At 42.4% G+C, this 25,098-nt stretch overlaps 15 protein-coding genes across 15 annotated transcripts; 6 read left to right on the plus strand and 9 right to left on the minus strand.

Moving 5' to 3' along the window:
- Positions 1 to 98: 98 nt before the first annotated feature.
- On the minus strand, positions 99 to 872 carry MAM33 (Mam33p; the record flags this gene model as incomplete). The annotated part of the gene is made up of 1 exon (XM_003648095.1): positions 99 to 872. The coding sequence occupies one exon, from the start codon at positions 870 to 872 to the stop codon at positions 99 to 101; it is 774 nt and encodes a 257-aa protein (XP_003648143.1).
- A 758-nt stretch (positions 873 to 1,630) lies between these two features.
- SNA4 (Sna4p) lies at positions 1,631 to 2,044 on the plus strand (the record flags this gene model as incomplete). The annotated part of the gene is made up of 1 exon (XM_003648096.1): positions 1,631 to 2,044. One exon carries the CDS (start codon positions 1,631 to 1,633, stop codon positions 2,042 to 2,044), a length of 414 nt encoding a protein of 137 aa, XP_003648144.1.
- An 84-nt stretch (positions 2,045 to 2,128) lies between these two features.
- Positions 2,129 to 4,138, minus strand: GID12 (Gid12p; the record flags this gene model as incomplete). Its single annotated transcript, XM_003648097.1, has 1 exon — positions 2,129 to 4,138. One exon carries the CDS (start codon positions 4,136 to 4,138, stop codon positions 2,129 to 2,131), a length of 2,010 nt encoding a protein of 669 aa, XP_003648145.1.
- A 146-nt stretch (positions 4,139 to 4,284) lies between these two features.
- Ecym_8033 (uncharacterized protein) lies at positions 4,285 to 4,857 on the plus strand (the record flags this gene model as incomplete). The annotated part of the gene is made up of 1 exon (XM_003648098.1): positions 4,285 to 4,857. One exon carries the CDS (start codon positions 4,285 to 4,287, stop codon positions 4,855 to 4,857), a length of 573 nt encoding a protein of 190 aa, XP_003648146.1.
- Positions 4,858 to 5,016: 159 nt separating this feature from the next.
- DLD2 (D-lactate dehydrogenase) lies at positions 5,017 to 6,681 on the minus strand (the record flags this gene model as incomplete). The annotated part of the gene is made up of 1 exon (XM_003648099.1): positions 5,017 to 6,681. One exon carries the CDS (start codon positions 6,679 to 6,681, stop codon positions 5,017 to 5,019), a length of 1,665 nt encoding a protein of 554 aa, XP_003648147.1.
- Positions 6,682 to 7,929: 1,248 nt separating this feature from the next.
- On the plus strand, positions 7,930 to 9,621 carry PUT4 (proline permease PUT4; the record flags this gene model as incomplete). Its single annotated transcript, XM_003648100.1, has 1 exon — positions 7,930 to 9,621. One exon carries the CDS (start codon positions 7,930 to 7,932, stop codon positions 9,619 to 9,621), a length of 1,692 nt encoding a protein of 563 aa, XP_003648148.1.
- A 451-nt stretch (positions 9,622 to 10,072) lies between these two features.
- HNT1 (adenosine 5'-monophosphoramidase) lies at positions 10,073 to 10,614 on the plus strand (the record flags this gene model as incomplete). The annotated part of the gene is made up of 2 exons (XM_003648101.1): positions 10,073 to 10,127; positions 10,217 to 10,614. 2 exons carry the CDS (start codon positions 10,073 to 10,075, stop codon positions 10,612 to 10,614), a joined length of 453 nt encoding a protein of 150 aa, XP_003648149.1.
- Positions 10,615 to 10,974: 360 nt separating this feature from the next.
- On the plus strand, positions 10,975 to 13,485 carry CDC48 (AAA family ATPase CDC48; the record flags this gene model as incomplete). Its single annotated transcript, XM_003648102.1, has 1 exon — positions 10,975 to 13,485. The coding sequence occupies one exon, from the start codon at positions 10,975 to 10,977 to the stop codon at positions 13,483 to 13,485; it is 2,511 nt and encodes an 836-aa protein (XP_003648150.1).
- A 411-nt stretch (positions 13,486 to 13,896) lies between these two features.
- Positions 13,897 to 14,841, minus strand: PCL2 (cyclin PCL2; the record flags this gene model as incomplete). The annotated part of the gene is made up of 1 exon (XM_003648103.1): positions 13,897 to 14,841. One exon carries the CDS (start codon positions 14,839 to 14,841, stop codon positions 13,897 to 13,899), a length of 945 nt encoding a protein of 314 aa, XP_003648151.1.
- An 837-nt stretch (positions 14,842 to 15,678) lies between these two features.
- VCX1 (Vcx1p) lies at positions 15,679 to 16,893 on the minus strand (the record flags this gene model as incomplete). The annotated part of the gene is made up of 1 exon (XM_003648104.1): positions 15,679 to 16,893. One exon carries the CDS (start codon positions 16,891 to 16,893, stop codon positions 15,679 to 15,681), a length of 1,215 nt encoding a protein of 404 aa, XP_003648152.1.
- Positions 16,894 to 17,637: 744 nt separating this feature from the next.
- AIT1 (Ait1p) lies at positions 17,638 to 19,119 on the minus strand (the record flags this gene model as incomplete). Its single annotated transcript, XM_003648105.1, has 1 exon — positions 17,638 to 19,119. One exon carries the CDS (start codon positions 19,117 to 19,119, stop codon positions 17,638 to 17,640), a length of 1,482 nt encoding a protein of 493 aa, XP_003648153.1.
- Positions 19,120 to 20,578: 1,459 nt separating this feature from the next.
- On the minus strand, positions 20,579 to 21,343 carry Ecym_8041 (uncharacterized protein; the record flags this gene model as incomplete). The annotated part of the gene is made up of 1 exon (XM_003648106.1): positions 20,579 to 21,343. One exon carries the CDS (start codon positions 21,341 to 21,343, stop codon positions 20,579 to 20,581), a length of 765 nt encoding a protein of 254 aa, XP_003648154.1.
- Positions 21,344 to 22,788: 1,445 nt separating this feature from the next.
- Positions 22,789 to 23,431, minus strand: RPP1B (ribosomal P1 beta domain-containing protein; the record flags this gene model as incomplete). The annotated part of the gene is made up of 2 exons (XM_003648107.1): positions 22,789 to 22,995; positions 23,099 to 23,431. The coding sequence occupies 2 exons, from the start codon at positions 23,429 to 23,431 to the stop codon at positions 22,789 to 22,791; spliced, it is 540 nt and encodes a 179-aa protein (XP_003648155.1).
- Positions 23,432 to 23,600: 169 nt separating this feature from the next.
- Ecym_8043 (uncharacterized protein) lies at positions 23,601 to 23,867 on the minus strand (the record flags this gene model as incomplete). Its single annotated transcript, XM_003648108.1, has 1 exon — positions 23,601 to 23,867. One exon carries the CDS (start codon positions 23,865 to 23,867, stop codon positions 23,601 to 23,603), a length of 267 nt encoding a protein of 88 aa, XP_003648156.1.
- A 277-nt stretch (positions 23,868 to 24,144) lies between these two features.
- Ecym_8044 (uncharacterized protein) lies at positions 24,145 to 25,080 on the plus strand (the record flags this gene model as incomplete). The annotated part of the gene is made up of 1 exon (XM_003648109.1): positions 24,145 to 25,080. One exon carries the CDS (start codon positions 24,145 to 24,147, stop codon positions 25,078 to 25,080), a length of 936 nt encoding a protein of 311 aa, XP_003648157.1.
- Positions 25,081 to 25,098: the final 18 nt, after the last annotated feature.

The following is a 25,098-nucleotide window of genomic DNA, read 5'->3' on the forward strand; positions in this document are numbered from 1 at the left end:
TTCATGTATATATTCTCAACTAAAAAAATGGTTATTTACAGGATAAGAAGGAACAGAGGGGATAAAATAAACAACGAACCAACGAAAGCGTGAAAAGATCAGGAGAAGAAGTTCTTCATATTCTGCAACCAACCCACATATTCATTGTTCTCCTTCCATTCAGAGTAAGCACTGATGAAGGAAACTAATTCATCGTTGATGCCCCTAGACTCTAAATAAATTTCAAATGCTTCCTGCAAGGATTCATCCAGATTCGAGAAAGGGGGCCCATGGTACACTAAGTCTTTCTTTGCTTCAGCCTCAGCAGAATTACTCAAAGCAAGCTCCGCGGATTCAAATGGAGTGATCGAATCGATATAGAATGCACCCTCTTGGAAGTTTACCAATAATTCAATGCAGGTAGCAGATTTATCGGTTTCCTTAACGACAACAATGTGAACATTGGCAAAATTCTCATGAGCAGCAGAAAATTCCTCTGGAGCCTCCTCTTCACCATTCATAGAATCCTCGACAACATTAGGGTCATATGGAACGTTAGCAACTTGAGCAACATCGAAGGAAAGATGAACAGTTTCATTCCCATTCTTTCTAACAAGCTCTGCCATGTTGTGGCCCTTTTTGGAAACATCAACAAAGCTGAACTTGTTTAAATACACAGACAGTTCCTGTGGTAGTGCGGTAACTTGGTCACTGGTCTCCAAGTCGATTTCAGCGCTCAATATTTGAGACAAGTTTTTAGCCTGCTCATTAAAAATCACAGGGGTTCTAATAAAGCCTCTGGTCGCGATGGTAGGTCTTAAGAAAGCACTGGATAGAGCTGCTCTTTTACTAGCAAGCTTACAAGCCCTGAGGGTTACCAGGCGGATGGACATGACTATTAGGGTCCTTTTTGTTAATGTTGAGACTCTGACCAATATTCTACAGCAGATTAAATATCGTTTTTATGATAGCATAGTTTTATAAAAAATTTTCAACTGGATAAATAAATATAGAAAGGACATATTTTAAATTTTTGTCAGGTTTTATAATGGATATTCAGAACCGTATTACTGGCGTAAATAGACCAACTTTGGCTATTCGGGACTGAGTAGTATTGAATCTCTATTGTACAATGATCCTTTAGCTTGATTTATCTGCCTTGGGAAGTGCATTTTGCGGGAGAAACTGATGTAAAAAAGCCTCTGTAGTGGTTCAAACTTTGAGGATACAATTTATGTAGACTTCTCTTACTAAGTTATGAGCTCCTCATTAATAGAAGTGTATTTACAAGGGATATTTTAATTCCAAGAATGTTATTAGGATTAATATAGACTAAGAATTAGCGTTTTTGAAGTTTAATATAACTTTAGATGTATAAAACACATGACTTAAAAGAAAACCCCACGTTAAACTATAGAAACCAAATTTATTCCAGATAATAGGCCGTTATCATGATAGTTGCGAGCATTTCGACTATTGGCCGCAAATCGTTAGTGGATTTGTTAGCTTCAGTTTTCTTTATATATATGTAAGTTAGATTTTCTACACGATACGGAATCATAAAAACGGATAGCCATTCTCCGGTGCCAATCACTTATACCCCTTACTTAGATGTTTTTGACGAACCCAAAAACTCATTATAATCATCAATATGTGTTACTGTACGGTGCCTGATTTGATCCTTTGCCTCATGGCATTTATTCTCCCACCCGTGGCAGTACTCATTCGATCTGGACCTTATTCACCTGATCTACTATTGAATATTGTCTTGACTTTGCTAGGTGGTCTACCTGGAATTGTCCATGCGATTTATTACATTATGATCACCAGTCCTATAAGAGCAGATCCAGATTCAAGTCAATATGATCAGCCATGGGAAGGACAGAGATACAGAAGACCAATAACGCTGGTTACGGAGCAACCACAGGCGAATACTTCGCTTTTGGCATCATCACAGAATGTATCATACCACGGGAGCTCTCAGTATCATGCGGCCGCAGACGGAGCAACTCAGGATACCAAACAATACCAGGGTCCTCCTCCGCCATACGTTGAATTAGTGTAAACATCATGTGCTAATTACGTTTACATAGATGAATTTTTAATCCCTGATCCTTATGTATTCTAGTAAGCTTTCTTTCTTTAATATTCAATTTGGAGATCCCACTCTTAAACGTTTTGCAATATCATCCATTTCTTCTTTCCTGGTTCTTTTCTTAGATGGTTCATAGTCTAGTAAGACAATTTGATCTACAACCTTGTCCTTCTTGGTCATCTTCAATTTGTCCCGACAATGCATCTTACCAAGTCTTTCGTGACCGTAAAATTCTCCATGTAACACACTTAAAGTTCCAATAACGGTTGTCACGATTGCGTTAAATTCGATTTCATATGTACCATCACACTCTTCACATTTCTCTATGTTTGTTATGATAACTGCAATGTCATTAATCAAGCCAATTTCAAAATCAATAATCTTAAATGCTTCAGGATCATTTTCTAATAGATCATGACTGTTTACTACTTTAAAACGATCTATCAAAACCACTCCAAAGGTGTCAAATATCAAACAAAGAGAGTTTGTTATCATAAAGAATTTCTTAAAGGAGGATAAATTCATTATAGCCCACTGTGCTTCTAAATTAGTGTTTCCTTCGCGTATGCTATGGAATGAATCAAGTTTCATTAGCGGCTCATCAATATACTTTGGCCTAAACGCTGTCAAACACAAAAACTTATCCAATATAATGATATCCATGTCTTTATAGTCATCTGTTAAGTATGAGGTCCGGTTACTACCCTGTTCGTCTTCAACGTTCGAATACGAGAGCTGCTCCGAACCTAACTTAGTGTTTACAATTTTAATATCCACTGGACAAGTATTCTGACGCAAGCATCTAATGAACCTATCAGTTGCAGAGTTACTGTAGCACGGAGCTGCGTCGATGGTCCTTTCCCAAATACTTCTTCGCAAAGAATTACTCCTGACTGAACTATCCGTAGAACCGGTCAGACTTCCTCTTGATGTTGGCCTTTCTCTTTCGTCATCATACATTTCCGCCTGACGGTGGAAGAGCATATATAAATCATCCTTAATATTGCCTTGACGCTGTCTCCAGACACAAGAGTACGTTAGTTCAACAACATAGTCATTCGTCATCAACGAGTTCCAGGTCCTCGGATCCATATCCGTTTGTATTCCCCTAAAATCAAAACGTAGGAAATCCAGAAATTTACAGCTATAGATACTGGTGCTTGCCTCATCAATATCTTGGATCTCTCGAGGACATCTCTTGAGCACTGTCCTTTTAAGTTTCACAAACTTTATAAAAAAGTCTGTAAACAACTTAGGTAGGTGAATTTTGTAAATGGTCAAAGGAATTCTGGGTGCTGTGGTTATGAAGCTAAACCTATCCAGTGGATTAATCCGGAAGTTCGAAACCTCTTTTTTCAAATTGACATATATACATGGCTTGAAATAAGGAATGTTCGGATACAAAACTTTCAACTGAGGATATATCGATATTTGTTGCCCCATGGGATGACAATAGTAGCATATATGCTGTAGTTTAGTCCGCCCAGTAAATTTAGAATACACAAATAAAATGCCCTCTTCAAGTTTATTGGAATCTCTCATATTGGGCGCTGCGATATCAAAGACGTCAGGCGTACCAATCGGATTATATATATTTTCGAGTTGGATGTAATCAGTGGGCAAATTAAGAATGAAAATATATAAATCCCCATCTTTTGTACAACAGTAAAGAAGACCATCTTTAAACTCTAGACCTGCTATTGTCAAATCTAATGTGCTGCGATCATGTCCTACCGGCAAACAAGTAAGGATAAAGTCCGGCTTTAGCTCTATGTCCTGTGTCACCTTATATCGGTAATCCCTGAATATCTCTATTATTCCATTGGACTTCGCAACAAGTAAATAATCAGAAGAATCCATTAAACCACCATTTTGACACTCTGGGGTAATGATCCTATCCTTGGGCTTCAAATAACAAAACTTTTGAATCATTACGTTTCGGTCTGTAGCATTGTCCAAAATTACCGGTAGAGGGGCCAATTTATCATTTTGGAAAGTAAACAACCGATAACCTGACACCATATCTTTACCATTACCTGGTACTGAAACACCAAAGGTGATCATTGCTAGCAGATTCAGGCCTTTATTGTGTTCTTCCTTGTGTATTAATGCTCTGCCGTAACCTTTTTGAAGTTTAGTTTAATTTCTTTCACACCATCGAAAGATCCAGGTAAAAGGGAGACCGTTAAGTGGAATTTTCTGTGAAGACCATGAATAATTTATCAAACGAGCTAAGACACAAGAAATACAGTACAAAAAGGGTTGTGAAACTCTTTATGGCTCTGTTTGCGCTCTCTTCGTTAAGAAGATGGTACAGCATGAGGGTTTGGAATGAATCAGAAGTTCTTGTGGACCGGCGGTCGAGGTTCCAAGGCCGGTGTTGTAGAATTTTGAGTCCCGATGATGTTCCAAAAGTGTTGAAAGAACTAGTGGAAAGCCATAAGAACGTAGGTAAAGCATCTCATCCACACATGTATGCGTGGAGAACGGGGGTTTTACGTGAAGCAGACGCTCTTGGGGGTGCGAGGAAGAGAAATAGACAACAGACTGAGAAGGCTGCTAAAATAGAACAACTTTGCCAAGGTAGTGCTGACTGTGGTGAAGCAGCTGCAGGTTCACTATTGTTAAGTTTGTTAGAGCGAAATAAACTGTTAAATGTAATTGTAATAGTGACTAGGTGGTATGGAGGCACTTCTCTTGGGTCTGCAAGGTTTAGACACATTTCATCGGTTGCAATGCAGAGTCTGAGAAATGGAGAGTTTTGCCAAACAAAGCCACGCTAGATACGTCCAATAACTAGCATACCTTATTCGGACCCAAAATACAATATACAGAGTATAAATATATACATGCGAGGTACATAGATGATATATGATAGTCTATCTTGTTTACATAAATGTCGTAGTTGTAGAGACAGAAACGAAGTATATAAGGCCTACCAGCTACACGTACTTGTAAGGGTTCAAAATTCCCGCTGGGTCAAATAGACTTCTAAACTGTTTCATTAGCTTAATCTCCTGCTCATTTTTGGAATAACCAAGGTACTTCTTTTTATGCAAACCAATTCCATGCTCGGCACTGATAGAACCTTGTTTCGACGCAACAAATTCATAAACAAAAGGCTCCAAGACAGCCCAAACCCTTTGCGAGTACTCTCTATTTGGGATATTCAAGTGCAAGTTGTTGTCACCAACGTGGCCGAAACCAACGGCGCAAATGACTGGTTTAGAGGGATCGTCAATACTGGATAAACCATGTTTTTCCAACCGGGAGGAAACAGCTTCAACCAAAGAATATAAGTCCTTCAAGGGCAAAGAAACATCGTATTTTTCAACGCCACCGCCCATGGTGGTAGCTTCAGGGATCAGTTCTCTCCAATTCCATAAGTTACGCAGCTCCGTCTCATCCTGAGCAACAACACCATCCGTAACCAACTCTTGTTCCATAGCACTTTCCAGGAAGCCTTCCAGCTTTTCGTCGTCGTGATCCTTATTTGAACCAGATGTCTCAATCAACACGTAGAACGGATGCTCGTCAGCCAACGGGTGTGGAACATCTTTCAAATATTCCTTGACCAACTTTTGCGAAGCAAGATCCATAAACTCAAACGCGGAAACTATCTCATTCAACTCCTTCTTTGCCTTAGCGAACAGTTTTTGTACCGACTCGTAACTATCCAACCCCAGGAAGCAAACATTGGAAGCCAACGGTCTTGGGGGACACAATATAGAAACACCGGTTATCACTCCCAGAGTACCTTCTGAACCGATAAATAGCTGTTTCAGGTCGTAACCGGTATTATCCTTCCTCAACCCATGCATGCTATCCAAAATATCCCCGTTAGGCAATACCACTTCCAGACCAATTACATTTCCATGCAAGGAGCCATAACGAAGGAATCGAAGCCCACCTGCATTTGTCGCCACTAGCCCCCCAACGTGGCACGAGCCCTTGGCACCCAAGTCCAACGGAAATATGAATCCTTTTTCCGCTAGGTGCATATCTGCATTCTCCAAAATCACCCCCGCATCACACTTCAGTATCCCACTAACATCATCAAACTCTCGAATACGGTTCATCTGACTAAGATTCAAAATAATCTCATCAAACACCGGAACTGAGCCGCCGACTAGCCCAGAATTTCCACCTTGCGGCACAACCGCCAACCGCTTAGCTTGACAATATTTCAAAATATGGGATACACTTTCCGTCGTTTTTGGCCGCAACACTAGCTTCGAATTACCTCTATATTTGCGCATCCAATCCTCATTGTAGAACGCCAGATCCTCTTCCTCACTGCCCTCCAATATCTCCTGTTCAGAAAGAATGCTTCTAAAATACTCCAAATCCTCCTTGGAGAGCCTCTTGAATCTTTCATCACGTTTCAAGTCTGGATGGCTATCGGCAGTCGCCCTAGCCCTCGCCTTGCTAGAATACCTCTGCGTCTGCCCTCCAAAAACCCTCAACTTCCAAAACTTACTACTGCCTATCTCTCCCATACCTCTCCTGCCACACTCAAAACCTAACATTCGCACCCCATCAGGACTGATCCCTCGACCATTTACCCTCCTCAACCCCAATACCCTCTTTAGCACGACGCTCGACATCTCCAACTACTGATACCTGCTACTCGGTCTCGTCTGGCTTATCAATATTTTCAAAACATTAACCAGCATATCATCCAGATTTTTCATTCTGCATTTTTTTTCTTTTGTCTTTTCTTTCTTTTCCACCTCGAGGAAAGAAAGAAACTGAATGATCACACGCATACCAAGATGCCCTACTGCCCTACTGCCCTACTGCTTGCTGACCACTGCGACCATCAACGCACACGTAGTCGGTCCCCTAGTACCAGCACCCACGCATACTCCCAACCGTACACTACCACACCACCTAGACGCATCAACAGACCCACATAATATTTCACTCTTAATTTCTATTTCTCCAGCGATGTCCATCCACATTTCTCTACACACAGTTTTCCTTCCGTATCTTGGACCAACCCCAGGAACCCTTCATGACGTAGAGTGAGTGGTCTCATATTATGTGATTCCTCTCCATGCCACGATTCCGAAAGCTAGAATATGGACTTCAGTAGCATTTCACACGCTCCAGAATGCCTCCAAGCCCTACTGCTAATGTATGGGTTATGCTTGCCGTTCCACACTACCGCCTAGCATTTCGGGAGGGCTGATACGAGGCATCTTTGTTTCCTTTGTGCGGCACTTCGTCGGATTCGCTAGCTGCAAGCAATTCAGGAGACCAGGACAACTATAGTGAGAGAATCAAGTCGGAGGAGGGGAAGGTATGAAGGCAAGGACTATTATTATACATGTATGACGTTTTCTCCAGTGAGCAAAAAGTAATAAGGATAAGAACATGATGGTGGTCTGCAGCAAGCATATGCACGATTGTCATTTTTGATGTGGAGACGTTGTCGAGCAGCAGTAGCATGTACCGTATTGTATAGGCGATGTAGCGTAGCGCTGTAGAGCCATAACTAAGCTGATACAGCTACCGTCCGTCGTATGCCTTGGGACTTAAAATCTAGTCATGTATATAAATAGGCAAGAGAGTTCAACAAGAATATTAAAGGTGGGGCAGTGAATTCTTGGATATTTATTGATTAATAAATTGTGTACAGTGATAGGTATATTTTGTGAGATAAATAAAGCGTTATACTACCGAGAGTATCAGGAAGACGACCACCAACCTATCGGATAAGGAAATTTCTTTCGTTATCAAGAATAGATAAGAACGGGAAGGATAGGATAGATAAGGTGAAAAGAACAGAACGTCTTTATAGTGAGCATCATCACAATAAGTACAATAGTAATAGTAATAGTATAAGAACGATGTCGTTGGAAATAAAGAAGGAAGCTTCAGTTTCGAAGCAAGAGTTCAACGGGATGAAAGAAGTGAAGTCTAATGAGGAGACGTATAGGACGTCACACAGTAATTTGGAATCGCAGAATTCGGATGTGGTTTCAGATTATGAGCATAATCTGAAGAAAGGGCTGTCTAATAGGCATATCCAGCTGATTGCGCTTGGTGGATGTATTGGAACAGGGTTGTTTGTCGGGACATCATCAACGCTGACCCAGTGTGGGCCAGCCCCTCTTTTCTTATCATTTATCATTATTTCCACTATGGTGTATTGCATAATGTGTACATTAGCTGAGATGGTTTGTTATTTACCACAACAGGGTTCGGTGCCTGAGCTTGTGACGCGCTACGTGGACCCCAGTCTCGGGTTTGCAGCAGGATGGAATTATGCTTATTCATACGCTATGTTGGTGGCTACGGAGTTGACTGCTGCAGCAGGGATTGTGCGGTACTGGACGGATCAGGTGCCCCAGGGGGTGTGGATTACTATCTTTTTGATTGTGGTGGTGGTGCTGAATTTCTCAGCAGTGAGGTTTTATGGGGAGTCTGAATTTTGGTTTGCTTCACTGAAAATTATATGTATCCTTGCGTTGTTGGTTGTGAGCATTGTGATATTCTTTGGAGGTGCCCCAAATCATGACAGAGTGGGCTTCCGTTATTGGAGGAACCCTGGAGCATTTGGATACCACATCACTGGCGGTAACCTGGGCCGGTTCTTGGACTTGTGGACAGCAATCATTAAGTCCGCTTTCGCGTTCATCCTTTCTCCAGAGTTGGTTGGTCTGGCATGTGTGGAGGCTAAAGATACTAGAAGAAATATTGAGAAAGCGTCTCGGCGGTTTATCTACAGAATCATCTTTTTTTATTTGTCATCTTCTTTAATGATTGGTGTTATCGTCGCAAAGAACGACCACAACCTGTTACTAGCCTTGGAAGAAAACCGCCCAGGTGCTGCCTCGTCTCCATTCGTACAAGGAATTGCAAACTCAGGTATCCCTGTATTGAACCATGTCATTAACGTGGCTATTCTGACATCTGCCTGGTCGGCAGGTAACTCCTTCTTTTATGCATCATCAAGATCCATTTTGGCCCTCTCTAAGCAGGGCGATGCTCCGAAAATATTCTCAAAGATCAATAGATTTGGTGTTCCCTATAATGCGGTGTTTTTATGCTCGTTAGTTGCTTGCTTGGCATACTTGAACGTCTCCAGTACTTCCTCGAAAGTCTTTCAATGGCTATCAAACATCTGCACCATCTCGGGTTTCATTGGCTGGTTCCTAATCGGTGTTGCATACATACGCTTCAGAAAGGCTATTTTGTTTAACAGGCTGTTGGACAGAATCCCTTACAGGAGTCCCCTCCAGCCATTTAGCGCTTACTTTTTCACCATCGTAGTGGCAATTATCACTTTGACAAACGGCTATGTGGTCTTCATAAAGGGCCGCTGGGACTACAAGGACTTCTTAACAAGCTACATCTCTCTTCCAATATTCTTAGCATTCTACCTTGGTCACAAGACTATTTACAAAACGAGATTTTGTATCCCTGTCGATCAGATAGACGTCATTACAGGGCTGGAGGAAGCAGAAGAAGAGGCGAAACTGTCTGTAGTACGTGTGCCTAAGAATGCTTGGGAAAAGTTTATCAACTGGTTATTGTGAGTTACTAATCTATGCTGTTGCATATTTTGGTAAAAATGCTGGGGGCAGGCAATGTGGGGGTAGTTTCATTCCACTAATCCAAGTATTCTAGACTGGAAGAATAATAACATCCGGCAATCTACCACCGGCCACGGATATATACATCCCTCCCCCTGCCTATACGTGAGTGTTAATTCCAGTTTTTAACCTCTAGACTGTACAAAATTAAATACATTGCTGTTAGCTATTAATTATACCTCATATATAGCCTGCATTAACAAACTATCAACGTGCATTTTGCTTTTCGTAATCGATTCTTACATCATTTGTAGCTGGGTCAAATAATTCGCATTTGCAGCTTTTTTTGAAAGGAATTTCACAAGACTTGCTCTTTCTCATAAAATAGTATCCAACAACCCATTACCATCCTCGATACTGCTTCAAACCAGAACCCAAATCAGTCCATACCGCAATGTCATCTTCTGTAGCCCACGAAGCCGCCTGCATCTTCTGTAAAATCATCAAAGGTATGTTTGCTTTCTCATTCAACAACGGCTCCTTCGGAGCCGTGTGCCCAGCTGTCCGCAATCCCCTTACTAACACCTTCCTCACGCAGGCGAAATCCCATCCTTTAAACTAATCGAAACCACACACTCATACTCTTTCCTCGACATACAACCAACAGCAGAGGCCCACGCCCTCGTGATCCCAAAATACCATGCAGCCAAACTCCACAACGTCCCCGATGAGTACCTCACTGACACCCTGACCGTCGCTAAGCGCATCGTTCAAGCAATCGGCTGCGACAAAGACGGCCCCGACGGCCCCGGTTACAACATTCTGCAGAACAACGGTCGCATCGCCCACCAGGAAGTCGACCATGTTCATTTCCATGTCATTCCCAAGACTGCGGTTGATTCCGGCCTGATCATCGAATGGCCCGCTCACCAAGCCGACTTTGATAAACTCGCCCAACTGCACAAGAAACTCACGAACTCCCTTTCAAACCTCTAGCTACCCGTGCCTACACCTCACCCTACCTACACATATACATATATACCCTCCATACCCACCCCAACACATCTTAGTACGTCCGTTCATCCCTCCAGATGCCCAGACCCTGCATATTTCAAGTCATATTGTACGGACGGTGAACCAGACTCCCGGAATCCAATCGGTTCAACCGCTCTCTAATTTGTCCACTGTCCGCCCCCCTTCCTTCTCTCTTCCTCCTGGGTGGCAAAACTAAAAGAAGCATTAACACGCCCCCTGTGATCAAGCCAAGGGTTATTTAAAGAGAGATAAGGCAATTAGATTAACCAGATACAAGTTACAGTATCAAAAGGAAGACTCGTACTATCAGTGAATTACAGGATGGTCAAGGAGGAACACAAAAAGTTGTTGGACGCGTCTGGCGCTGAGCCAAAGGAAGAGGACGCCACCGCCACCGCTATTTTGAGACGGAAGAAGAAGGATAACTATTTGTTGGTTGATGATGCGGTGAATGATGACAATTCTGTGATTGCCATTAATTCCAATACCATGGATTTATTACAATTATTCCGTGGGGATACGGTGTTGGTTAAGGGGAAAATGAGGAAAGATACTGTGTTGATTGTGTTGATTGATGATGACTTGGCGGATGGGGTTTGTAGAGTTAATCGTGTTGTGCGTAATAACTTGAGGGTTCGGCTTGGGGATTTGGTTTCGATTCATGCATGCCCAGATATTAAGTATGCGGAGAGGATTTCTGTGTTGCCGATTGCCGATACTATTGAAGGGCTAACGGGGAATTTGTTTGATGTTTACTTGAAGCCTTATTTTGTAGAGGCGTACAGGCCGGTGAGGAAGGGAGATCATTTTATTGTGCGTGGGAGTATGCGGCAGGTGGAGTTTAAAGTGGTAGATGTGGAGCCGGAGGACTATGCGGTTGTTGCGCAAGATACGATCATCCACTCAGAGGGGGAGCCAATTGATAGAGAAGATGAGGAGAACAATATTAACGAGGTTGGGTACGATGATATTGGGGGGTGTCGGAAGCAGATGGCTCAGATCAGAGAGATGGTGGAGTTGCCGTTGCGCCACCCACAGTTGTTCAAGGCGATTGGTATCAAGCCTCCAAAGGGTGTGTTGATGTATGGTCCTCCAGGTACTGGTAAAACGTTGATGGCGAGAGCTGTTGCAAACGAAACGGGTGCATTTTTCTTTTTGATTAATGGTCCAGAGGTGATGTCTAAGATGGCAGGTGAATCAGAGTCGAATTTAAGAAAGGCTTTTGAAGAGGCCGAGAAGAACGCTCCTGCTATTATTTTCATAGATGAGATTGATTCTATAGCACCAAAGCGTGATAAGACCAATGGTGAAGTGGAAAGGAGGGTTGTTTCGCAGCTTTTGACGTTGATGGATGGTATGAAGTCGAGATCTAATGTCGTTGTGATTGCGGCCACCAACAGGCCAAACTCTATCGATCCTGCCTTGAGAAGATTCGGAAGATTTGATCGTGAGGTCGATATTGGTATTCCTGATGCTACAGGAAGATTGGAAATCTTGCACATTCACACAAAGAACATGAGGTTGGCGGATGACGTCAATTTAGAAACTTTAGCCGCTGAAACACATGGGTATGTGGGTGCGGATATCGCATCTTTGTGTTCTGAGGCAGCTATGCAGCAAATAAGAGAAAAAATGAGTCTAATTGATCTAGAAGAGGATGAAATTGACGCAGAGGTGTTAGATTCCCTAGGCGTAACTATGGACAACTTTAGGTTTGCCTTGGGCAACTCCAACCCATCTGCTTTGCGTGAAACTGTCGTAGAATCTGTTAATGTCACCTGGGATGATGTAGGTGGTCTAGATGACATCAAGAGGGAATTGAAGGAGACTGTAGAGTATCCTGTTTTGCATCCAGACCAGTATATCAAATTTGGTTTGTCGCCATCAAAGGGTGTTTTGTTCTATGGACCACCAGGTACTGGTAAAACTTTATTAGCTAAAGCCGTTGCAACGGAGGTTTCTGCAAACTTCATTTCTGTTAAGGGCCCTGAATTGCTAAGTATGTGGTATGGTGAATCAGAATCAAATATTCGTGATATATTTGACAAAGCTAGAGCGGCTGCTCCAACTGTGGTCTTTTTGGATGAATTAGACTCCATTGCAAAGGCAAGAGGCGGATCTATGGGCGACGCTGGTGGCGCTTCAGATAGAGTGGTTAACCAATTGTTAACAGAGATGGACGGTATGAACGCCAAGAAAAATGTCTTTGTAATTGGTGCCACTAACAGGCCAGACCAGATTGATCCAGCAATTTTGAGACCTGGTAGATTGGACCAATTGATATATGTGCCGTTACCAGATGAAGTTGGTAGAATATCTATTTTGAAGGCCCAGCTAAGAAAGGCACCTTTGGAACCGGGCTTAGATTTGACCGCTATCGCAAAGGCTACTCAAGGTTTCTCCGGTGCAGACTTGTCATACATTGTACAAAGAGCTGCAAAATTTGCAATCAGAGATTCCATTGAAGCTCAAAAGCGTTCTGCGGCTGAAAAAGCTGAGAAGATTAAGACCGAAGATGTTGAGATGTCTGACGCTAATGCTCCTGCGGAACAAGACGCAGAGGAGGAGGTAGATGCTGTGCCATACATTACCAGAGAACATTTTGCTGACGCTATGAAGACTGCTAAACGTTCTGTTTCCGATGCAGAATTACGCCGTTATGAAGCTTATGCTCAACAAATGAAAGCATCAAGGGGTCAATTTGGTAACTTTTCATTTGGTGACACAAGTTCGTCTGGTGCCGGTGGAGGCGCTTCCAACGGTGGTATTGAAGGATCTGGCGGTGCTGCATTTAATAACGGTGCTGATGAAGATGACGATTTGTATAGTTAAGCCAGATTGATTTTCCAAATATTTGAAACAAAAAAATATCACTTTATAACCCATATTTTATAGGTCTACGAATAACTATTGTATATTCTACATAATATAAATATACCCCGTTGAAGAATTTGTTACATCGACGAGTCGTGTGCTACCACATATCTGCATGAAGGATAAGATAATAGTTATGATGCCCAACCAGGGGAATTAAAAACTGCTTATGTAACTTACATGTTATCACTTAGTCCACCTCCTAGGGTGGACTTTATTTACTTTTGGAGTGCTTTTGAAAATCTCCATGACAAATCAAAAGAAATAGCCTTAAACCAGGAATATACTTGATTTAATCTCCGTGGAGTATATCCTGAGGCTATAAAATATTAAAAAAATGAAAATGATACCAATGCAAAACACATAATTTTATATTCGTGAAGGATCACTCGAAAATGAGACCCAATTTGATCTTTTTAACCCAGAAGTAACATTGGTGGCTAGCTTCTTGCGTTGGACATATTTCTCAACTTCTATGTCCTTATTTCTTTCTAATTTAGAATATAAGATTATGGGCCTAGTAATACGTTTTTTAGATCCATATTCAGAATTGACATTAGCCTCACGTAATGGCAACACCTTCTGCTTGCGTTCTTCCTCTATGCATTGCGTTTTAAAATAACAGTAACTGGTAGATACTGCTGTGCGTTGTGTATTTCTCGAACTTGTTGTAGACAACGTGGAAATAGTGTTAGATGATCCTAAGGAGGGAATAGAGAGGTTTGAAGTGCTAGAATATATGCTGTTATTTTTTAGGATGAATTCCTTGGAATTGTTCGACAATGGTATATCATAGAGGATTTGAGCTTGCTTTTTATCAGCTATAACCAACTCCTTAATTGGCTTCAAAAAATATGAGAGGCAAGTAATCAAATCCTTATTTGTAATCAATAGATCCCAGTTGAAGTATTCCAGTAATTCGCGCTCTACCGTATTTACCTCACGCAAACTGAGGAGACTATTTGTATACTGACACCAATGCTTGTTCATTGGGGATGAATCATTTAAATTCTTAGAAGCAAGAATCAAGCATCCAAGAAAGATCCTATGTCTTGTTGTCTCAATGCCATGAACATTTGGAGGAATAATAGACCTTAGTCTCGTCAGATACACCACCGTAGACATCAAAGTTGGCGTTTGAACATTAGATTTGTTTATCAAACCCTTTATAAAATCCACAAGAGAAAGAATGGGTTCGGAAGAACTGCAACTCTTGACCTGGATGATCGAAGCGGTAGTGGATGCCAAAAAATGCACCATCTCAATCGAAACCGGCAATTTATTGAACCGTAGAAGAGCTTCATAATCCGACATGTTGTATTAAAATAGCAATGGTCTTTCTAACGAATGAATTTTTTATGCAACAAGCAATACGTTCAAGCAATGATCCTGCCAAATAAGGCCTGCCTCCTTTCAAATAATAAATTCTTCGTTTCAAGAAACCCTCTTTTTCGACAACTTAGATTCCCGTAACCTAGCTTAATTTATATCGATTTAATTATAACCTGCTAATATGTCGATATCCAAATAAGAATAAAGAAAATAGCTAGCCAAAACATTTAATATCAAACTGGTCAACAACTATGTAAAATCAAAAGTCATTTCGTTTTCGGCAATTATCCTGCAGAAACCAGCGATACATCTCGAAACTAACATCTAATCAACGGCTTGCACAAGGAGATACAACTTCCAAACGAGAAATTTCAAAACGCACTGCTGTTACTAATGCTCCAATACTTTTTAAGCATATTATTATTATTGATGTCATTTCCGGACTCCCCTATAATCCAACAACAAACAAACATATACCAGCTCTCAATGCTGCATATAAAATTCCTATTCCGGTATATGCAGCAAAGTTGCATAGCTTTACCTTTATAGACTATTTTAATTATTTTCTTTTCGTGTTCTTCGAGAAGCCTGTAATAGTAATTACTCGTCTCCACTGAACAGTGGAGACATTAGATCAACCCATATAAGGTGTAATATATACTATGTTATTACAGAGTAGGAGCAGCATTTTTCTTCAAGTCGCGTCAGGAGATTTTAACAACACGCATATGCACGCTTGAGCAGGTATTTCTCGAGAAATTTATAACCTTATTTCCTTAACCAGCCAGCCTCGAGGAATACACAACCAAAAGTGGTAATTTAGTGGAAAGCATCTACAGCTTGCACATCAGGGTAATAGAAAAAGGCCAAGGCAATTAAGGTGTACATTGCCAAAGACATGACTCCCTCTAACCAGTTAGATTCACCGTCTAGAATCAAGTAGTTCGATAAGAACACGCTTGTAAATAGTGTAGCTGTTTCGAAGGTCGAAAAATTTAATGTCATTGGGACGTCGATCCACCAGCCAATTAATACCATAAATGGGGTAACAAAGAGAGATATTTGTAAGGAGGACCCAATAGCGACACTTAGAGCTAGCGACATGTTGTCTTTCATTGCTACAATGACACTTGTGACATGTTCAGCTGCATTGCCTACAATGGGGATGACTATTAGGCCAATAAAGGTTTTTGAGAGACCGGAAGAGGCTACTATGTCATCAATGCTACCGACTAAGAAGTCTGCGGCTAGGGAAACCAAAACGGTGGAAACGAATAGGAACCCTATGGAAGACCTTACTGATAAGGAATCTCCTTTCATTTTTCTGCTCAGATCTTCTATTTCTTCTCCTTGATGTTCAAACATTTCTTTATGTGTGAACAACTGGAAGAATAGGAACAATAAGTAGACTAGTAACAAAACAATTGATGTGCTACGTGAGAGACTTAAGATCTTATCGTCGATCATTATCATTGTTTCCTTGGTATTTCCAGGAACTGTGGCTTTGAATGCTGCAGGGATTAGTAAAGAAGCGCAAGAAATGGCCAATAACGAGCTCATTGTCTGTGCTGCTGTTTGATTAAACTTCTGTTGAGTTCTCTTGTAACCTCCAAATAAAAAACAGAACCCCAAAACTAGCAATAGATTAGAAAGCAACGATCCCAACATTGATGCCTGAACGATCCGGACCTGGCCACGCTTTAGTGCAATGATACACACAATTAGCTCCACTGCATTTCCCAACGTCGCATTCAAAAGCCCTCCAAGGGTGCTGCCTGCCTTACTTGCTACTTGTTCCGTAGCATACGCTAATATAGCAGCTAAAGGAATAATTGCTAAAAAGTTGAGGACAAAGACCCAGGTGGATGACCATTCCTTTAAACCAAAAAGTAGACCTAATGGGATGAAAACCAACAAATAATTTACTGGAGATGAAAAGAATACAATTTTAGAATCACGGAGAACTTTCTTCAATATTCCAATTTTCTTTGGCCTGCCGTTTGACTCATGTAATAATGGTGTATGAAGATTCATAATGCTTCACTTAGATAACTAAGTCGTTTATCGAAATTTCAGAAAACGTTGCAGTTCAGCTTCCTGAATGATACCAGCAATTCTTATTATATAAAATAATTAAAACGAAACGGGATTGCTATATCCTTTAATCTGCTAATTAAAAGGTCCAGAATGTGGTTTCTGAAAGGTATTGCTGAAACAGAAGAAGGTTGGAAATGTCAGAAAAAGAATACTAGTATTTGCAAAAAATACTAAGACGATTTACATACCAAATGTTTGTGGCTAAAATATACAAGACTTCAGGGATAAGTACATAGAATTACTGTTTTGATGTATATAAAATTTGTGGGGGTGGATGGGAATATTGTTTACACATGATATCGAATCTTGTAGGGTCAGGTCAATACGGGTTTGTAGAAGTGCCTTATGTAGTTATAACGGTCCTATGATTTTCAATGGAATAGCAAAGCCTGTTATCGCAGTTAAAATTTCCAAAGCCCCAAAATGCCATTTTTGCAGAATTAACATATCTCCACTGCCCTTCGTTGCAAAATGTCGGAATGTAGAGAAGTAGCTTCTTCAACATCTCAGAGACTTCAGGAATAAACTCAGTTAAATAGTCTGTTATCTCGTGTATTTTTTCTTACGTAAAAGGGGTGCTTTTGCTTACATATATGTGTACGCTTAATGCTAAAGATACCCATTACATCTTCAGTATAGATGAATGGATGAATGAATGAATGAATGTGATATGCAAATTAATTACGACATAATCAATTGCTTGTTGGTTGTCAATACTCCCGTTAGGAAAATAAGAGTGGACCATAAGGCTGTTCCACTGACAAGGAACCAACGGTTAGATGCCAAAAGCCTCCAGCGGTGGATTATATTCCTGGATAGGGCCAAAATCCTGTTAACTTCATCGGTTTCATTGAGTGAATTTTGAGTGTAAGTTGAATCCACCACAAGAAACGTATCTGGGTCTGAGGAGACCATGTAAAGATTTGTCGGGTTAGGGGAAGACAGCGTGGATTTCATATGTGATTCACGTCTTGATAGTGAGCTCTCATGGGGCTCTTCCATCGGCTCATCCTTCCAAAAGAATAGGAAAGAGTGGTATAAGAAATTAGCTGTTGACAACGGGCCAACTACCACTAGAAGGAAGAGGAGAAAGCGCCTTTCTCCGAAATAAATAACAGGTTTCGTGAAGAGCTTGTCATGCCCAGGGACGTAGATGAAATATATGGAGCTAATCAACGCTTGTCCTATAGTATCAAGTAAGTGACACAAAATAATCACATCCGCTATGAGTACTTTCTGCCAAAAGAACTTCCAGGAATGTATTTTACTGAAAAACATAGTATCAGAAGCGTTGCCAAGCGGATTATACATAGTTTTAAAATTAGGATCGTTGATCCGCATGCGATTACATCCTTCGAGGTCCTTGAGGAAATTCATGCTATCCGTAGAAAATGCAACAACAACAACATCCTCTTCCTCGTCTTGATCATCCGCATTGACACCATGGGGGAAGGTACCATAGCCAAGTTCCGTAATTCCAGAGGTACGATTTATATTTGCCTGGTATATATTGTCGGAGATTTTTGATGATTGGCGCCTAACATCCACACACTTGGACAGAGAAATAGTCTTTCTCATCGACGCAAGCTCTTCCTTTTGCAAACAATCAAGCAAATATTTACTCTCGTATGCCTTTGTCGCATTATACTCGCTATCAGTTGTTTCTTCAAATAAACTTACAGCCAATAAAATAGTAAGCGCAATCTCACTCAAAGCCCAAGAAAGACCAAAGATGTAACTTTGCTTTGGAATAATATGCCACACCAGATCATTGTCATGGTCACCACCAAGTTCCTCATGCACTTCCTGCTGAGGGTACGCCAAAGAAACCACAATCAAAAGCATAAACCAATCGCTGAAAGGATAGTCAACCAGCATATTCAAAAATGAAAAACTCGACGTAGAAGTCAAATTCAGAATGAACGTCTTAAAGAAGCATAATAGTATTGGTGATAAAAATCCCAACAGCGATGTGCGAAAGTAGTCCTGCGAATTGGGCCTGAACATCGATGGGTCATTATACTGTGCAAAGAAAAGCTGCGAGCCTAAATATGCGATTATTATTACTGCAAACAAATTCAAGGTCGTAATCACGCTAGCATGCGGCTTCGAAGAAAGTATCAATGGCATATAATATGAAGCCCAGTAATTTATCCGAGTCATTATTATTATTATTAGCAAGCAGGCGAGAAATAACCAAACAAAAATCCACCCCCTCCTCAACTTGTATGTGTATGTGCGCCAACGTATTTTATCCCACTGCTGCCTTTCTCTAAATTATCTTAACGCAATGATCCTACTCAAACAGAATCCTTCCAATTTACATTTAAAGACCAAAAAGATCAGAAAATATATTTCAAACAACCTCCTGAATATATTCCAGAGGCCAATTCGTGCTCCAAGTAGGTGGATGATGACTTCATTAATTGTATGAGAGGTGGCTACTTAAATGTCAGGCTTTTTTGGGATATAAAAAAAAAGCAATTTTTGAAATACCGAATTTGTTTACCCGGATATCACTGGTTGATGCCTCTTGAGCCTGGCGTCAGCATTCTCGGGCATCACCACCACATGCAGCTCAAGACATATCACCAAGCTTTAAAGGCAGGTACAGGTTCTTACAATTACGGCTTGGGGCTTGCAGGTGTGTGTGCCCACCGCAGCCCAAGGGGTGGGTGATCATGGGGGTTGTTTTAGGGATTTTATATATGAAAGTAGGATTTCTTGGGTTTTGATCAGGTAGGTAATAAGATGGCCGCCTCAGATTGTGACAGCCGAAGAGCGTAAGAAGCAGTAGGTGAAAGTTAGTGCAGTTTCTGTTTAAGGCTTTTTACCTATTGTTTACCCTTCGGAAGGTTGGTCAGGCAGGTTTATAATGTATATGTAGGTCGCACAGTGTGACAAGGGATGTTTGCAGACGGTGTTGGACAGGCACGGATTCTCAAACAGATCTTCGTAAAAACTGGCGAGGAATGTCGATGTTAAGGGTCAATTACGCCCGATTGTCAGATGAGGCAATGCGAGGCAAGACGTATGTCTTTAACACCATATATAAGAGCAACAGGGGGGCGGAGGTAAGGGGGTAGCTAACTGGGGAAGTTATGTAGATCGAGTATAGCATGCAAGCCAGCCAAGGGTAAATAATACAATTTAACATTATTACTTATTCTATAGCAATCTAGAAGCAAAGAAATTGAAATCGTATCTGGTGGATGAGGCAAGTTATCTCATACAACAAATAATAAAAAAGGGGACAACATGAAGATTATCGACTCTGTGTAGCAACGGCTAATGGGATATTTGTAGGAGGTTGTGTGTGGATGGAAGTATGCAGTATTTATAAAAACAGGATATGGGAAAGCAAAACATACATAGTGTGTTCGTCGTTGTGTTTGTTGTATAACGAAATTTTATAGAAAGTAATGTTACAATCCCAGATAATAATGGAAGATAGTGAATGGGTGGATAGAAAACTTTTGGGCGAGCTGAAGGTCGCAGTGAATAGGAAGAAGCATGCGGGGGGAGTAAAATAAATAAACAATGAATGTCACGGAACAGATGGCCAACCATACGTGTTGGGAAGTTTGAGGACAAAGGTGATAACAAAAACCCTCGCCGAGCGCTACAGTCTTTCCAGGTGGAACACCCTCACAAACCCACTCTTGGAAGGGTTGTCCGGCTTACGCCTCATACGGGGATGTGGTTTTGTATTCTCCACCAACTTAAACGACTTTGGAGACGTCAACAGCGTAGACTTCTTTTTCGTTTGATTTGCTCCCAGCATGGAAACCCTCTTCACGGACATAGACGAAAGCAGCGGCGCCGGCGCCGCTGCAGAAGTCTTCTGCTCCAGCCTGTTCTTAAAGAACTCTGCCTCCTTTTTGATCAGATTATTCTCCACCATCAGTCGCGAGTCCCACACGCTTTTACTCTGTGAAAGCTGTGATAACTGTGCCTGCAAGGACCAATGCGAAATCGCCGTCAGAGACTTGTTTAACACACACAGCACCTCCTCTTTATTAACCTCCTCAGGCTCCCCGCTCTTAAACTGGTTGATGATCCTAGTAATCTGCAACTTCAACTCCCGCGTATTCGCCAACGACGGTTCCAGATCCATCTCTTCCTTGGTGCTACTGCAAGCGTCAGCGCCGTCGTTATTCCTCAGATTACCCTCACGCTCGCAAACGACCCCCGGCGCCTCCTCCAAAACCCCCAATGACTTCCGAACCCCCTGCTCCGGCCCCCCCTGCTCCCGCTCCTCCTCTACCAAAACCCCACCGTCCTTTATAACCATCACCAACTCGCCCCCTCCACTCTCCACCCCTGACAACCTACTAGGCTCCTCAGGCGTAATGGCCTGCACCGACGACGCCTTGCCACCAACCATCACCATCGCACACCTCTGTTCGCCACGTCCGGATGGCCTTGCTTGCCCTTTCCCTTTTTCTTTCTTTTCCTCTCCCGCAACAATCGCTGCGGTCCTACTGCTCTCCTTCCGTATCCGTAGGCCTTATCAAATCCTAAAATCTCTCGAGCTGCCCTTTTATTTTATCTCTCACCCTCCTACGTCTACCTTGTTCCTTATCTCGCGTCCTGAAAAGAATAAAATCTCCTGTTTTGGGATATTAAAGTATATTACCTCTTTAATGAACTCCTCTGCCCGGCTCTGGCTCTGTATTGTCCTGAAAAACTTCCGAACCTCTAAACCACCTTCTCAAGTATCGCTGGGGCCCCCAAGAGACGTTTAACTTCAATCACCTTTCACTGTTTGCAGGGTCTTCTGGACTGTCTGCACGGAATCCACAGTTTAATAGACCAAAAAATCCTGTATAATTAATTAATAATAGTAAGATGAAGGAAAGAGGGGGGAGACGAGAAGAGAGCGAAACAACCGACCTTTAAACAGGGACGACGGTGCGACAAGAGCAATTCCGCGTTGATGCGTTTGCGAGGAAAAATGTCCCAAGACGCCTTCTAATATGGACGGGGGATTGGCAGCAGCTGCAACGAGGGGTACTGGCTTTGCGACTAAACGGATAGACAGTGTGTGAAATGGCGCAGAGACCCAGTGTAAGATGGCTTCTTTCTGTGAATAGTTGTGTGTAGTGCAAGATGCAAGAGAAGAAATGGGCAGATGAGCACGGTATAAGTAAGAGAAAATAGGAAGACGGGGGAGGGTTGCTCGAGGGATATTTTTCAGGTTGTTCGAGTACTTGCAGATGCAATGCACCTACGGCTCGTATGTATATATTATACCCAATGCATGTGGTATATAGAGGTATATATGGTTATCGACATTGCGTTGTAGGAAATATATTGTATGGACAATATAGTTACATATGGTTAGGCAAAAATGCAGCTAGTCATATACGGGCGCGTTGCTGCGCGCTAGTGCGCCAGTGAAGGTTACGTGATACAAGAAAGAGGCATTTGGGGAGGTGAAGGGGCGAGCAGTAACACCCAGTCGCACGCTCAGGCCAGGCGAATGAGGTGCGGGAACATGCACCGTTTTGGTCTTCCAGAATTGGAAGAGATCCGCTATTCAAGATGAGTTCGATTGTCGTGAAGACGGAGTGTGATTTTTAGCCTGGTGCTGCTATAAGCAACAGTGGTTTCGGAGGTGGCAAGGCGAGCGGGGAAGTTAGTGCCAACTGCAGAGGTCTTGGACCCATTGAATGAGTGAAGCATTGGGGAGAGCGGTGCAGCAGCAGGGCACTGGTTGCCCGGATGTGCAAAAAAGGCTACATTGTAGTTACAAGAAAAAAGGTATGAACAGCGCTAATAATTATATTCTTTTAATTACCCTATGTATCGCAGTGATGCAAGTTTTGTTTAGTCAAACAAACCGAAACCCATGTCATCATCGGATTCTTCTGCAGCCTCTTCGGCAGCCTCCTCTGCAGCGGCTTCGTCAGAAGCAGCGCCAGTGGTAGAGGCACCGACAGAAGCACCGGAAGCGGAACCAGCAGCGTGGAAACCGGACAAGATGTCCTTGACGTCCTTGCCTTCCAAAGCCTTGGAGAAGATGTCAGCCCAGACCTGTGTGAAGCATCCTGGTTAGTATCTAGAGGGCGGTGGGGGGTATGCGTCCACGGCGTGATTTTAATCACGTGGATAGAATTTCATAAAATCATAGACATACGTTGTCAACGGAAGCACCGGCAGCCTTTGTCAAAGCCAACAAATTGTCAGCAGAAACTTCCAAACCGGCGTCAGCCAAGATCAAAGCGGCATAAGAGATGATAGAGTCGGACATGGCTATAGTTTTGGCGTTAATACTTTGTGTTCTTGTAGGTGAAGTTGCGGACCCGCAGCGTATTATATGCATGGGAACTTTCGTTATTTTCCAAAGATCACTGGTGTTCCACCAGTAGAGCAAGGATGGGAGCGGCTCTCTGTCTCGCGGCGACCATCCATGTTCATATTTGGGGTGTGTGGGTGTGTATGTACGGGTGGAGCAGTCACAAAATTGCATCACGTGAATCGCCCCCCTGCACGGTCGCCGTAATGCATCTCAGGATTATAGTATAATAGACTATACAGGATAGCCGGAAAAGGCTGTACGTAATCGAATATGTAAGTTTCTCATAAACACGGCATGTCGACCTGCATGCCACCGCTGCCTATTCTGGTTTCTTCAGTCGCTACTTTGTGAAGTTGTTTATTTTTTCTTCCAAATTGTTGATCTTCTGCTTATGTTGGCTCAATTCTTCACGCAAACGGCGCAACTGGTCCTTCTCATGTTGCTTGATGTAATAGTCCTCTTGGGCCTTCTCTCTTTGCACAAAAGCGTCATTTGTAAGATCGCCTCTTGGAGAACCTGTGGAACCTTCATCAGAGTAAAGTCTTGTTGACACAGCGGAACGCAAGGGAAAACGACGAGCACCAGTAGAACGGAATAGAGATAGCATGTCGATATAGATAGATGTATTGTTAGGGAGGGGGCGGTGTATGTGAAAAGGCTGTCTTCTAATAGGGTCTTTTTTCGCTTGGTTTTACAAGGAACTTGAATGGGATGGATTAATAAACCTGCTCTCCCTTTTATAAAATAAGAAAAATGCCTTACACCGCCGCGCTGGCGAAAGGGCTGAGAAGGTGGTAGTAGAATACATATGATTGGTGAAGGAAGAAGGAGAGCTAATGGTATAAGCAGGTCGGAAGATAGTGTAGTTAAGTCGGTTTAGGAGAATGAGTGAGAGTGTGTGCCGGTTAGCAGGGCTTCATGAGGGAGCAGCACTGTCGTGCGATAGTTCGCGAGATGGTAAGATGGTGATCTCTAGTGGCATAGATGGGAAGGTTGGTATTTGGGATGTAACAGGAGAGGGAGCACAGTATGAGATTGATAGCGGGGTTGTTAATACATGTGTGCGTTTGTGGCAAGGCTCGAGTCAGTTGCTGGCAGGGTGCGCGAATGGTAAGGTGTGTATATATGATGTTGAAACTGGCCGTAAGATGAGGCAGTGGGGTGGGGGTCATAAGCGGGTGGTTAATGAAATAGTTGGGTTATGCGAAGAACATCTTTTTGGTAGTGTGAGTGATGACGGAACGTTGTGCTGGTGGGATTCTAGGGTTCGGAAGCCGGTTGGTAGGGTTGTAGGAGAGTTTCCTTTGCTAACGCTGGCGCTGGGACGACGTGGTGACGGTGATGAGCGAAGCCCTTTTCTCTACACATCTGGGGTGGAGCCTGTAGTTCGATGCTATGACCTGCGTAAGAATACTGATTTAATAGCAGAATGCGAAACAACGCATGCAACCGGGGTGTCTTCTCTATGTGTCTCTTCGAATGGATCTAGAGTTTGTTCATTGGGGTTTGATGATAATTTACAGTTCCACGACATCGACGCAAGTGGTAAGCTAAAAAATCGTCAGGATGGAGCGACCATCGAGTTGCCTAATAGCAACAGGGATCGATTTTTGTCTAGGTGCTCTTTAATGGAGGGTGTGCGGTATGTCTTGGCATATGGATACATTATTGATATTGCAAGTGCGGTTATCGTTTCGGATAAATTACAACAAGCAGCAGACGGTTGCCAGATAATTGATATGATGTATAATGAGAGCACCAAGCATGCACTAGCGTCATGTTCGGATGGAACGGTTCTTTTATATAGTTTAGAGAAGTAAAATCCACCTTGTAGATAA

The sequence above is a fragment of the Eremothecium cymbalariae genome, chromosome 8 (assembly GCF_000235365.1).
Source record: "Eremothecium cymbalariae DBVPG#7215 chromosome 8, complete sequence".
NCBI classification, from domain to species: domain Eukaryota; kingdom Fungi; phylum Ascomycota; class Saccharomycetes; order Saccharomycetales; family Saccharomycetaceae; genus Eremothecium; species Eremothecium cymbalariae.